We start from the raw sequence: 13,721 nt of genomic DNA, 5'->3' as shown, positions 1-13,721 counted from the left end.
ATCAATGGTGAAGGATGATCATGGTTTGAACTAAGATGATATCAACGGACATGGTAAGGAGTTGAGAAGTAAAGAGGAAGTAGTAATTGACTCTGGATACATTTTGACAGTAAGACAACATGATTTCCTGAGTTTGGATCTAGAGTGCAAAAAAAGTAGAGTCAAAAAGAATTAACTTTTTGGTTTCAACTACTTGTTGAATGGTAATGCCACTAAATAAGATAAATAACTCTGAAGGATGAAAAATTAAGAGAAAAATCAGTTTGGATAATTTAGTCAAGAAGATTACTAGAAATCCAAGTGGAACTAAAAATAGGAGAAACAATTGAGAGTAATTAGTGTTTACAGGATCATGGAAGCTGTAGAAGTGGATAATCTCAATTAGAGTAAGGTACTGTGTAGATGGAAAAGTGAAACGCTTTCCAGGATTAATCACTGGGACAGAACAGTCATCAGAATTTAAAAAGATGAAGCAGAACTAATGAGAGAGAATAAGTAAGAAAAAAAAATAAAGCAAGCCATCACAAAACACAATGCAAGAAAACATTTCAAGAACGAAAGAATGTTCAACTGAAATATTCACAGGTCAAATAAGATAAGGACTGAGAAATAATCACAGGACAGATTATGAAGGCCACTGGTGACAAAGACATGAGCCATCTTAAAAGGACATGTAAGAATGAAAGCCAGGTTGGAATAGGAGCAGATTTAGGAGTAAACGAGAGTCCAGGAATATCAGGAAGATTTAAAATCTGAAAAATAATCAATGTAATTGACTAAATTAAGAAAAATGAAGAAACATCATAATCATCTCAAATACTGCAGAATAGGTGTTAGATAAAATCCTGTTTATAATAAAGAAAACTCTTAGGAAACCAGAAATAGATAATTCCTTAATTTAACTAAAAAATCCACACAAAGTAATCTATGAAAAATATCATACTTAGTGGCTAATTATTAAAAGCATTGCCCATGAGATCAGGAATAAGATAGGGATGGCCACTATCACAACTTTTATTCCAACACTGTACTGGCACTTTGTAGGAGGCATAACAAGGCAAGGCAAAAAAAACACCAAATATTAGAAAGGAAAAAAACAAAACTATCATTCTCCAATGTTATTATTGTCTACAAAAATTTTTCTGAAAATATCTACAAATGACTAGATTTAACAGAGGAATAGAAAGACTGGTATATAAAAGTTCAACATAAATATCAATTATAATTCTATGTACCAGTAACAAAAATCAAAACTTTTAATTGCTTCTTGGCCTTTTGGGTAAGATCAAGTGTAAAACATTGAAATTTTAAAGGCATCAAATAATATCAAATACCTGGAAATAAATCCATCAAAAAGACAGAAACTGTTCCATACAGAAAAGTACAAAAGAAAATCTCAATTAATAAAAGAATATACCAAGTATATGACCTGAAAGATTCAATATAGGAAAAAAGTCAATATAATGCAATAAAAATCTTCATGTTTTTTGGTGGAAGTTGATAAGCTGATACATATATGGAAATGCAAAGACCCAAAAACAGCCAAGGCAATCTTCAAGAACAACAGTAAAGCTAGATGACATACTCTTAAATATCAGGCCGTACTAAAAAAGCTATACAAATTAAAATACTGTTGTACTGCCTGAAACACACAAAAACATCCCAGTCATACATGGTCATCTGATTTATGGCAAAGATTAGACTGCAATGCAGTGGGAAATCATCTTTTCAAAAAATGGTACTGGGCCAGCTAGATGACATACATGGGGGAAAAAAGAACCTTGACCCTTATACCTCATACCACATACAAAATTCAATTCTAGATAGATTATAGAAAAAAAGAACCTTGACCTTTGTACCTCATACCATATACAAAATTCAATTCCAGATAGATTATAGATCTAAATATGAAAGATAAAACAAAATTTTAAGAAGAAAACAGAATAATCTTATGGCTTCAGGATATGGGTCTAAAATGGGCTAGTCATAAAAGAAACTGAAAATTTTAACCTATATTAAAATTAGTAACTTGTTTATCAAAAATCACCATTAAGAGAGTGAAAAGTCATGCCAAAGAAGAAGAGATAATTTGCAGTGTATATCCAATGAAGTAATCACATCCAAAATATATATATGATTTCCACAAATCAGTAACAAAATGACAGACAACCCAAGTGAAAATTGGCACTCTAAAGAGGTATTTAACAAAAGAAGATATCCAAAAGGAAAATAAATATATGTTCAACTTTATTGTCATCAGGGAAATACAAATTAATGTGATCCAAAGAATGGAGAAATATATTTGCTAATCATCCATCTATTAAGGGACTAGTATCCAGAATATTAAAAAAACTCCTACAAATCAATAATAAAAAGACACATATCACAATTATTAAATGGGCAAAGGATCTAAAGATATTTCTTCAAAGAACATAGATCAATAAATAGCTAATAAGCACATGAAAATAGACAATAAGCATATGAAAAGATATTCAGCATCACGTCATCCCAAAAATGCAAATTTAAAATTGATAAGCCATTTCACAACCCCTAGGAGGGTCAGAATCAAAAAGACACGAGAACAAGAGTTGGTAAGGATGTGGAAAAAACGGAACTCTTAAATATGGTTGGTAGGATGTAAAATGCTGGAGTCAATTTGAAAAACATCAGTAGTTTCTCAAATAAACATAGGACCCAGCAAATCAACTCCTAGGTATCTACTGAACAGAAATAAAAACATATGTCCACATATAACCCAGTACATGAACATTCACGGCAGCTTTACTCATAATAGCCAAAAGATAGAAACAACACAAATGTATATCAACTGATGAATGGAGAAGCAAAATGTATATACATCTAATGGAATATTATTTAGCTATAAAAAAGAATGAAGTTCTAAAATATGCTATAACATGGATGCACACTGAAAACATTATGCTAAGCAAAAGGGACCAAATACAAAAAGACAAATATTGTATGATCCCACTTATGTGAAATATTTAGAATAAGCAATTCATAAAGCCAAAAAGTGAATTATGGGTTGACTAGGGGTGGGAATCATGAAGAGACATAGGGAATATTGGTAAAGCAAATGAATAACAAAGAAGATAAAAGATTAATTTTCTACAATTATATATGAAAATGTCTAATCTTATTCGAAATCTAGGAAAAGTTCAAATTAAAACTACAATGAAATAATATTTTGCATCCACTAAATTGACATTATAATATTTGAAATATTAACATACGTTTTTATTTGAAGGCTTTTACAAATATTTCTAATTATAAGCTAAGTTTTAAGTAAAAGAATATTTACTTTAGAATTTTCTGATACATTCTCATTAAACAAATGAAAAATTATTTAACGGGGTAAGTCCTCACAGAAATCCTGTCACACAGAGTAACCTCACAAAGGCATTTCATATGTTATCAAATTCAAGTTAAATGTAGCTTATCATACATCTTCTAAACAATTATTATACGCTAGATACAGAAAAAGAGTATTCTATCATTTAAAAAAATAAGCCAAAGAGCCTTAAGTTCTTAATAATCTTATGGAAAAAATCATCTCAATAAAGAAATGCTACCAATGATCAATTTACTTAACAATCTACCACTCTTCAATCATTAATCCTTAAAGAAAGGTCAACACTTAATTCAAAGAAAAGACATGTTATATACGTAATATGTAAAATATAGCATATTTTAGAACTTGATTATTTTTGTGACTAAGTAATATTCAATTGCATGTATATACCACATTTTGTTTATCCATTAATCAATTGATAACATTTCAAATGTAAAACAATTGGAGGTAAAATTAAAACTACTTCAAAATATCTTCTCAATTTTTTTCCAAAGGAAATATGTTTATCCCTTAGTTGAGATCTCACTTCTATTACTTCTCAAACAATTTCATTTTCAGAGCAGCTGAATATTATAGAGTTAACTAACTGATAAGAAAAGGTCAGAGAGTGCTAATAAAGGGCATAGGTATTTGTTACAAAAAAACACTTATTCATGAAATCTCACTCTAATTTTCAAAGGAAATCACATGATACAACTAAACTCTTGTGAGATCATAATCAGAAATTCAGCACTCATCGTAAAAGCACAGTTTTGACTAAAGCAAAAGAGGTCATAAAACATAAATGACACAAAATGGGAAAAAGTAAACCCATCTAATTTTTATTGTTTATATTATGTATAGATCAGAAAAACTACTTTAAATAATACAAAATAAGAGCAGGGAAAAAGAGCACAAAATAATGTTTCTATTACTACAAAATGAAAATTTTGACCGCATGATTAAAAAATAACACAAAACAACAGGTAAATTCATGTATACCAAATATAGATTAAGATTTTTATCTTAATAAAAAAGACTTTCAAGAAACAGTCTAAGGCCAGGCGTGGTGGTTCATGCCTGTAATCCCAGCACTTTGGGAGTCCAAGGCGGGCAGATCACTTGAGGCCAGGAGTTCAAGACCATCCTGGCTAATACGGTGAAACCCTGTCTCTACTAAAAATACAAAAAATTAGCCGGGCATGGTGGCGGGCGCCTGTAAGTTCCAGCTACTCAGGAGGCTGAGGCAGGAGAATGGCATGAACCCAGGAGGCGGAGCTTGCAGTGAGCCGAGATTGAGCCAGTGCACTCCAGCCTGGGTGACAAAGCGAGACTCCATCTCAAAAAAAAAAAAAAAACTTTAGCCAGGCATGGTGGTGCACGCCTGTGATCCCAGACACTCGGGAGGCTGAGGCAGGAGAATCGCTTGATCGAACTCAAGAGGTGGGGGTTGCAGTGAGCCAAGATCGTGCCACTGCACTCCCGTGTGGGAGACAGAGTGAGACACTGTCTCAAAAAAAAAAAAAAGTCTAAGTGAAAAGATAGCAAAGAAACAACTACAGTACTCCCTCCTTATCCTGAGGCAATAGTTCTAAGACCCCTAGTGGATAATATATACGATTTTTCAGTCCGAGAACTGAGATAGCTACTAAATAACTAATGGAGAGACAGTGTATACAGCATGAAAAAGCTGAACAAAAGGAGGATTCACGTCCAAGGCTTGATGAAGAAGGACAGCATGAGATTTCATCACTCTACTCAGAATAGCATACAACTTAAAAGTTATAAATTGTTTATTCCATGATATTTTTGAACTGCAGTTGACCATGGGTAAGTGACACCTTAGAAAGTGAGAGTAGAAATAAGGGGGCACTACTATAGAAAAACTTAAGAGAAATGATACTTATTGCTTGAATAGATATAGATGTAAATTTTTTCTTTAGTTTTTTTTATTCAAAATTTCTTAATTACACTTCCGATACCCAGTTAATTCCATGTCTACACTTAAATCTAAGACGTTTGTGAAGTAGCAAATATTATAATCTCTATACAGTCAATGGAAAGTGAAATTACAAAAAAAAAATAATTAGTGATTGTCAGCTGTCCAACTGTGAAGCTACACAATAAAACCATCAACACATATCACTTACCTTTTCAAGTAAGTAGCCAATGACTAAAAAGCCTTTTCCACCCAGCATCTGTTCTTGCATGGCTACTGAACTTTTAAGTAGTTCAACCAGGAATGCCAAAAGAGTAGCACTGCATGTAAAGTACAGACATCATTATGTAATCATCACATGTTTATTATAAACAGTGTTCCATTTCAGTATTTTATTATGCCAAAAGATAACCATATTCTAATCTAATCTCTATTTTACTGACAATGACTATTATGCCTTATATTATGAAAGAATATATTTCCTCATAAGCATGAGAAAACTAGTGTTGTCCTTTACAAATTAAATATAATAAACTGAATCATAACTGTGTAGTTTTTTTACATTCCAAAGTAAAACATCAAAGTTTATCTCTACATATATTTATATGTCTGGCTTCAGGTAAACCCAAGAAACATACACATATCATTTTCCATAATAAACACTGTATCATACTATTCTTCTGAATAACAAGCTATTGTAGAGAATTTTAAATATAGATGCAATATTGCTTTGTAAGAACAAACCCTATTTTTAAATAAACTTTTCATTTAGGACTATTCTTCAAAAACCCTTCGTTAAAAAAAATCCAGAGAAATATGTAACATGTCACTTATGTCCAGGTATGCCCTAAGAAAAGCTCATGAGAGCAAAGAAATGATTTATGTAATATTGAAATGAAAAGTGACAATTACACAATATATAAACAAATACACAAAAGCAGACAAAGAGGTGTCAAAGATTAAGCACTTGATTTGTCTTTGGAATGAATGAAGAAACAAAATAAAAAGAAATGATTGCATTGAATTAAGCTTTGATAATGCATTACTTCACAGTTACATATAATGATTTTAACCAGCAACACTGATACATGAATATAGTATTCTAAATAATGGAAATACACATTCCTTCATTGTATATGCTTAATGTAGCTCAAAATAAATTGTTATATACCAGATTTTATCATGAATTAAAATAGTATCAATTTACAATGTTTTATAATATACCCTAAATTACCTATTTATATTCATAAGAAAGGGTAAAAACCACAAATTTCTAAACATATTTTAAATGCAGAAGTACTCATTCTTACAAGTGATTCAGACAATCTGGTAATAAGGAAAACTTGAAAATTATTAAAGCCCAAAAGGAATCTGAAGTTATTCTAATTTTTGAATTATTCTAGCTCTTCCAGTTTCAATAGGGATAATACATTTTTCTCACAGTGTGGCTACTTTTGTTCAAATTAGAAATGTTCTCATAACAAGAACCAACAGCAAAATTATCATTATCATTATCATAAAAATTCACAGTTTAATGAATTACATACCAGCTGGACAAAATATAGTATCTAGAAATAAAGTACTTCATTACAGGAAATTAAAATTCAATTATATTAACTGATCCTATATCCTTAAACCACAAAAAAAAGTAAACTATCACAAATCAATGATATTCTTTTACTTTGTCCTTAAGCCAAAGATAGACACTTACAAGAAAAATACAACTACCAAGGAATCTCTTGGGATTTTAAAAAATGTTTCTGTAAAGAAGCACAGCTATTAAGCAATCTAGTCCATTTTAAATGAATTGAATAGTCAAGGCCACTTCACGAATAATTGCTAAGTACTATATTACACCTAACACATCTGCCTAGATATTTAAAAAGAATAAAGAAAACTATGCATAGAGATTACACAATTTCTTAATCTGTTCATAGAATTCTTACATACACCAAAGTTAGTGATTTAGGGGGAAAATGGATTCCTAAACATGAGCACTGCCAAAAAGAACGACTAGAAATGCCTCACAATGGTCCCTATGATCCATGAAAAAAGGCAAAAAAGTATTTCTTACAGTAAATCACCCTACTATATAGAACCATGTAAAATTGCATGGATGACATGGATTTTCTCATTCTTTTATGTCAGAATAACTACTCATTCTCAAACATCTAATGAGTTAACTCAGACCTCTAAACACAGTGGAGTTCCATTACAAAAACAGAAATATTAATATTATTATTCCAAAATCTTAACACAGGACTCTGCTATCCATAAAGTGTTAATTTCAGTTCAATATTAACCAGGACACCAATTGAAAGGTCAAATGCATTCACTAACAAAAGTCGTTTTAATTTATACCTGAAACCCAATGCAATAGCAATACCACATCTTTGCAAAAAAAAAAAAAAAATCTTTACAATAAGGTATAATTGACATGGTGGACGTAATAGTAAATAGATGGCCATCTTCGAAGGGGTACATTTTCAAACATAATTTAACAAACTTACCAGTAACTAAAATGCATCGGATTGTTGCAGGGCTCACAATAAACTTGCAAAATTCTGTGTACTGCCATACAAAATTTCTCTCCATTCTTGCCTATTTCCAACTCCCCTAGATACAAAGGCAAATATAAAGGATACTTCAGCCCATTCCTATATCTCCTACATACCACTTCCTGTCTAGAACACATCAGTTCATCTGCAGAGGATCTAAATATATACTATAGGATAAACCAAAAAGCAAGTATCTGTGTCAGCCAAAACTAATACAACACAGAAAATTCTCTTGAAAAGTATAGCAATACCTAGGAACAGATTTTCATAGGAGTATTTTACTTCATAGACCAAAAGTATGCTGATTATTATGTCATGATATATAATTGCTAAACTTTTCAACAGACAGTACCATAATACATGTTCTATAAGTAGCAATTCTACTTCAAGAATGGATAAGAGTTTGTAATCCTGTATCTTTTTAAGAAAATGATGTTAATAACCTAGTGGGTGTTTTTTCTTAAAAATAATTACCATCTTGTAATTCTTAATAAGCTTCATTTAAGTTAGAAAATAATATTTATTTCAAGTATCAGATTTTAAAGGGCTAGACCATGGGAAAAAATGAAAGAAATAGTATAATAATACCTCTTATAAATTAGCATATTTATTACTTCTCCAGAGCTTTTTGGCCTTTATTGATAAAGAATACCACAACAGTCTTGGCCCACAAATACCTCAGAATATTTATTAACCATGTATAAACATAATTAATTTGTTTATAATAAAAATATATAGTTATATTCCATTAAAATTTAAATATAGATTTTGACTTATTTTACTATAACTTTATCCATTTCAATTTGTATTTATTTTTTTAATAACTAATGTAGATAACTCATGTAATGTGATCCATAAAGTTTTATTATCTTTGAGGTACTTATTTAGAATTCAATATATCATAAAGATACAACTAATTCATAATTAAAATGATTAAGAGTGAATATATAAACCTAAGTTATGTTCAAAGGTAGCTCTCTGAAGACATAAACTGGCTATTCAATTTGGTTTTTATTGAGAAAGCTAAGTACCACAGCTAAATTGGCTTTTTAAATAAACATCTTTTTATTAAGAAGACTGGAAATACCTTACATAAAAAGTAAAGATTCCCCCTAAAATCCAATACCTCCTCCCCTTTTAAAAGAATGTTGCAAAGTAATTGATTAAGTAGATTAAGTTCCAAATCAGATTTATGGTATCAGTAAGGGGGAAAAATCTTCTGACATTTTCAAAAGGTTTCATCTCTTAAGCCTAATTTAGGACTGAATTACAGTGAAATATTTTAAAAGATGATTAAAATTATGTAAAATATTTAATATCATATTTCTACAGTATTTGTCTCACTACAAAACTCTTCCTAAATGAGAGTGATCATAGCAGAAATAATTGATTTCACTGTACATTAATCAATTCAAGTCCACACCCAAGACAATTTCGCATCCAAGATAATTTTCGGTGACACACAAAAAACTCACAATAAGTTGTAAGAGTTAAATTTCCTTCACAGTTCAACATTAGAAAGGGCTAAACCATATGTTTCTAACTCCAGGTATATTTAGCAGTCACTTTTAGACAACGCCCTCATGAAGATGTGATCTCAAAGAAGACCAATGCCTGCATAGGCGGTGAATGCAGAATGAAATAAGGAAAACTGTGAAATGCAACACAGTAAAATACAAGGACAGATGGATACATAAGATAGCACATGAAATCACTAAGTCTGCCCCGAGCCATGAAATCTCTTCTCAGTAATTTCTACCTTTTTCTTCATCGTGATAAAAAGGCAAGGCAGCCTTATAAACTGAATTGCTACCACTGTCATGGATATTTAAGAGCATTCCTTAGAGGCTCTATTAAAAGTGAGGTTATTACTCATTTATATCTTCCTTTGTCTTGTCAGAGATTTTTAATTTTATGTTGTATAGTGTATTTTATTTTTGACAAATATAGTTTTAAGAAGTATAAAAAAGTGCTTGAAATGTGTCAATTTGTCTTCTGAAGAAAACAAAATGTTAAAATTTTCATATGTAAAAAAATCATTCTAAATCTCTTATATTACTATATTAGTATATAGTATGTAACAAAATTTATATAGTTTGAGAGCAAAACGCCTTTTTAATATAAGCTCCTTTCATATATTTACTAAAAGCCTTCAAAGGCAAAAGAAATAACTTTCAAAGCCTAATAGTACTGCAGTTTAACCACAACTAACATACCACACCTTACAGTGGACTAAATGTCATAGTCCCTTTATGAAAATGTCCTTGACATTTTACAAATGGCAGCCACCACTATAGTAAATATGGATAGATGAATGCTTTAGAAATTTAATAATGTAACTTCCTAACCCCTAAGGAGAGCTTAAGTTCTAAATTGGAAAGAAAAATTGGAAACAGGTCATAATTACACATGGATGATCTTAACCATTTATGCATTCTCTAACGCCCTTCAAGGTCAAAACATGCCACAGCAGGAAGGCCAAATGCCCAGTCCTTTATCTTGGTGCTGGCTCCACTTTCACCCAAGCCCCAGCTTATTTAACAGAAACAGGATTAACATACGCTAGAAGTGCTGGAATTCGCAAATGCAAGAAAATAAACAGATAAACAGCTGAATACACGAAGTTGAAACAATTCTTTAATACTCAGGCTTTACACAGGTCAGGAATTTTCTATTCTTTTAATAGTTAATTTTATTTTTTAAATGATCATGCAGGGAAATTTCTTTCTTTTTTTTTTTTTTTGGTGTACCAGTTTGAGAATGTTAAATAGATACATAGATTTGTATAACCACCACCACAATCAAAATATAGCCCAGTTCCATCACACCAAAAAATTCACTTGTGCTATCACTTTTCAGCTTTATAGCCACAACTTCTCAACACCCATAGGCTCTAGTACTTATCCCTTTTCTCTATCACTATATATTTTTAAGAATGTGACATAGATGGAATCATACAGTCTGTAGGCTTCTAAGTCTCCCTTTGTAAGCTCAGCATATTGCCTCTGAGAGGCATCCAAGTAAGTACATACATCGAGTCCATTCTTTTTAGTTGATGAGTATTAACGGATGTACCACAGCTTGTATACCCACTCATTTGTAAAGGCATTTGGGTTGCAGAATAGCAATTGCGAATAAGGCTACTATAAACATTCACATAAAGGCTTTTGTGTGAACATGATTTTCATTCATTTCTCATAAATAAATGCCCAGGAGTAGAAAGGCTAAACTATACAATAAGTGTATATTTAACTTTATAATAAACTGCCAAACTATATTTCAGACTGGCTGAACCATCTGGCAATCCCACCAGTAATAGGTTCTAGTTGTTCTGCACATCCTTGCCAGTATTTAGCACAATAGCTATTTTTTATTCTACTAGGTATATAATGGTTTTATATAGTTTTAATTTACATTTATCTGTTGGTTAATGATGTTGAGCATCTTTTCATGAACTATTTTGACATCCTTATATTCTCTTTGGTGAAGTGTCTACTCTTTTGTCCACTTTTAAAAACTGAATTGTAGTCTTACTGTTAAGGACTGAAAGTCCTTTATTTATTCTTGACATAAATCCTTTGTCAAATAAGCGATTTGCTGTTATCTTCCTCCAGCCTGTACCGTGTCTTTTCATTGCATCTTTAGCATAGCAAAAGTTTTTAACTCAGACAAAGTCAAAACGAAATTTATCCCTTTTTTAGTGAATTATGCTTTTGTTGTCACAACTAAGAAAGCTTTGCCTACCCTAAGTCCCATAAATTTCCTCATATGTTTCCCATAAAAGTTTTATAGTTTCATGTTTTATATTTAGACTTAGTTTTTTGTTAAGTTTCATATAAATTGTGAGGTTTAGGTCAAAGTACATTTGTTTGGCATATGATTATCCTTCCTCCATTAGACTACTTTCGTACCTTTGCCAAAAATTAATTGCCCATATATGTGTGGGACTATTTCTGGACTCTATACTGTTCCACTGATATATGTGTTTACTAATACTACACTGTCTTCATTATTACAGCTTACAAGTCAGTCTTAAAGTCAGTTAAGTATAATTCTTCCAATTTTATTCTTTTCCAAAACTGTTTTAACTATTCTAGTTACTTTGTCATTCAACATAAATTTTAGACTCATCTTGTCTATATTAATGCACATATTCAGCTAGGATTTTAATTGTTATTGTGTTACATGTATCTACCAATTTAATGACATCTTTATATGTTGAGTCCATGAATATTATATAGCCCTAAACTTATTTAGATCTTTGATTGCTATCATCAGAAATTTGTAGTTTTCAGCACACACATCCTGTACATGTTTTGTGAAATTTATATCTCAGTATTTAACATTTTTCAGGCCACGGTTAATGTTATTTTTAAATGTGGTTTCACATTGTACATTGTTAATATAAAGAAATACAAGTCATTTTTGTATGAGAACCTTGTATCTTGTGACACTAGTATGCTAAACACGGCTTACTAGTGCTCGAATTTATAAGTCATTTCCTTGAGAATTTTTACATACACAATCATGTCATCTGTGAAAACAGATAATTCTATTTTTCCTTTATAATCTGTATGACTTTCATTTTCTTACCTTATTGTAGCAGCTACAACTTGTAATTTGGATTAGATCCATGTATGCACAAGTCAGGGCTGAATTTCATTAAAAAATTTTACAGGGTTACTTTCTCATGTTCTTCCCTTTCCATGACATCCCTGATATTTTCAGTTCTGGGGCTCTTCTTTTCAGTTCTCCTGTCAAAACGCTGGGGCTTTAGTTTCTCTGCTCTGCAATGTATTCTACAAGTCTGTTCACATCCAGGGCCACTGGCAGAAAGGCAGAGAGATTAAGAAGAAAAGGGTGTTTGTCCCACCCTCTTAGGACTCTAGCTTCACTGATCAAAGAAAAGCCTCCCTCAGAGTTTTGGCTTCTATAGCCTTCCATTGGTGGTAAGACCACATGAGGGCTGGGCCATAACAGAACAAGGTGAAGAAAAGAAAAATTAACAGGGCACTCTGTACTAGAACTAGAGGATTTCTCCCAGAGTTGTCTCTCACTGCACCCTGGTGCACAATTTCAGGTTTTCAATCCATTTAATTCATGTTAGGGGATAATGAAGGGGCAAAAAGTATAGTGAACTCACTTGCAGTTCAAAGGCACTGTGAATTCTGCTCTTGTTCCCCACTCTACCTGCTATTATTCACTTTTCAGAGCTCTGAAATAGTGGCTGTGTGAATTCTGTCCATGTAAGGTGTTTGTTTGTTTTTTTTTTTTTGCATTGAGTAGGAGAAACAGGGTAGAGTGTGCTCACTCCACCTTAACCAGAACTGGAACTGATTTTTTTGTATTCTTACTGACTTGAATGAAGCTCCAAACTAAGATGACTCAAAAAATCCTTCTGAGTCCCCACATCTTGATCTCAACATACTAATTAGACAAACTTGTTCAATATGCCCAGATATTGGCATATAGCATCACATCAGTTAAAGTCAGGTTTAATACTGCTATGCCACCACATCCCTAATAGCTGTCAAATCCTTTCACACCAGAACCTATAATTCTAACCAAGAACCATTGCAACCCACTAATTTTACCAGCTAAGAAACCAAGTATGCTAGAGACAATGTTTGTTATTAATAATTCCCATGTCATTTTCCTACTTCTTGAGTATACAGAAAACATTTCCTAACCCCATTATAGTTAATTATGTGACTAAATCAACTAAATGTTATCAGAAATCTATTGTGGGTTGCAACAATGAAAAGCCTACGCATAATTCTCTAGTCCCTCTCCCTGCCTCCTACAATGAATAGTGGGCTACTCTGAAATAGGACGGTGAAACCCAATACCTTAGATTGCTGAAGAAACTACATTT

The 13,721-nt window shown here is 31.9% G+C and overlaps 1 protein-coding gene across 8 annotated transcripts in view; it reads right to left on the bottom strand.

Moving 5' to 3' along the window:
- NBEA (neurobeachin) overlaps window positions 1-13,721 on the bottom strand; it is a 754,643-nt gene that overhangs the window by 579,909 nt on the left and 161,013 nt on the right. For 7 of the 8 annotated variants that reach the window (XM_054446222.2, XM_063650755.1, XM_063650757.1 and 4 more), the window contains exon 11: window positions 5,500-5,608. In XM_054446222.2, the coding sequence (XP_054302197.1) occupies window positions 5,500-5,608 (109 nt within the window). Of the gene's footprint in view, window positions 1-5,499; window positions 5,609-7,798; window positions 7,937-13,721 lie in introns of those variants that run through there. The other variant, XM_063650761.1, reaches the window with a different exon arrangement.

Source organism: Pongo pygmaeus, chromosome 14 (assembly GCF_028885625.2).
Source record: "Pongo pygmaeus isolate AG05252 chromosome 14, NHGRI_mPonPyg2-v2.0_pri, whole genome shotgun sequence".
Lineage (NCBI taxonomy): Eukaryota > Metazoa > Chordata > Mammalia > Primates > Hominidae > Pongo > Pongo pygmaeus.
This window is presented reverse-complemented; position numbering and strand designations above follow the sequence as displayed.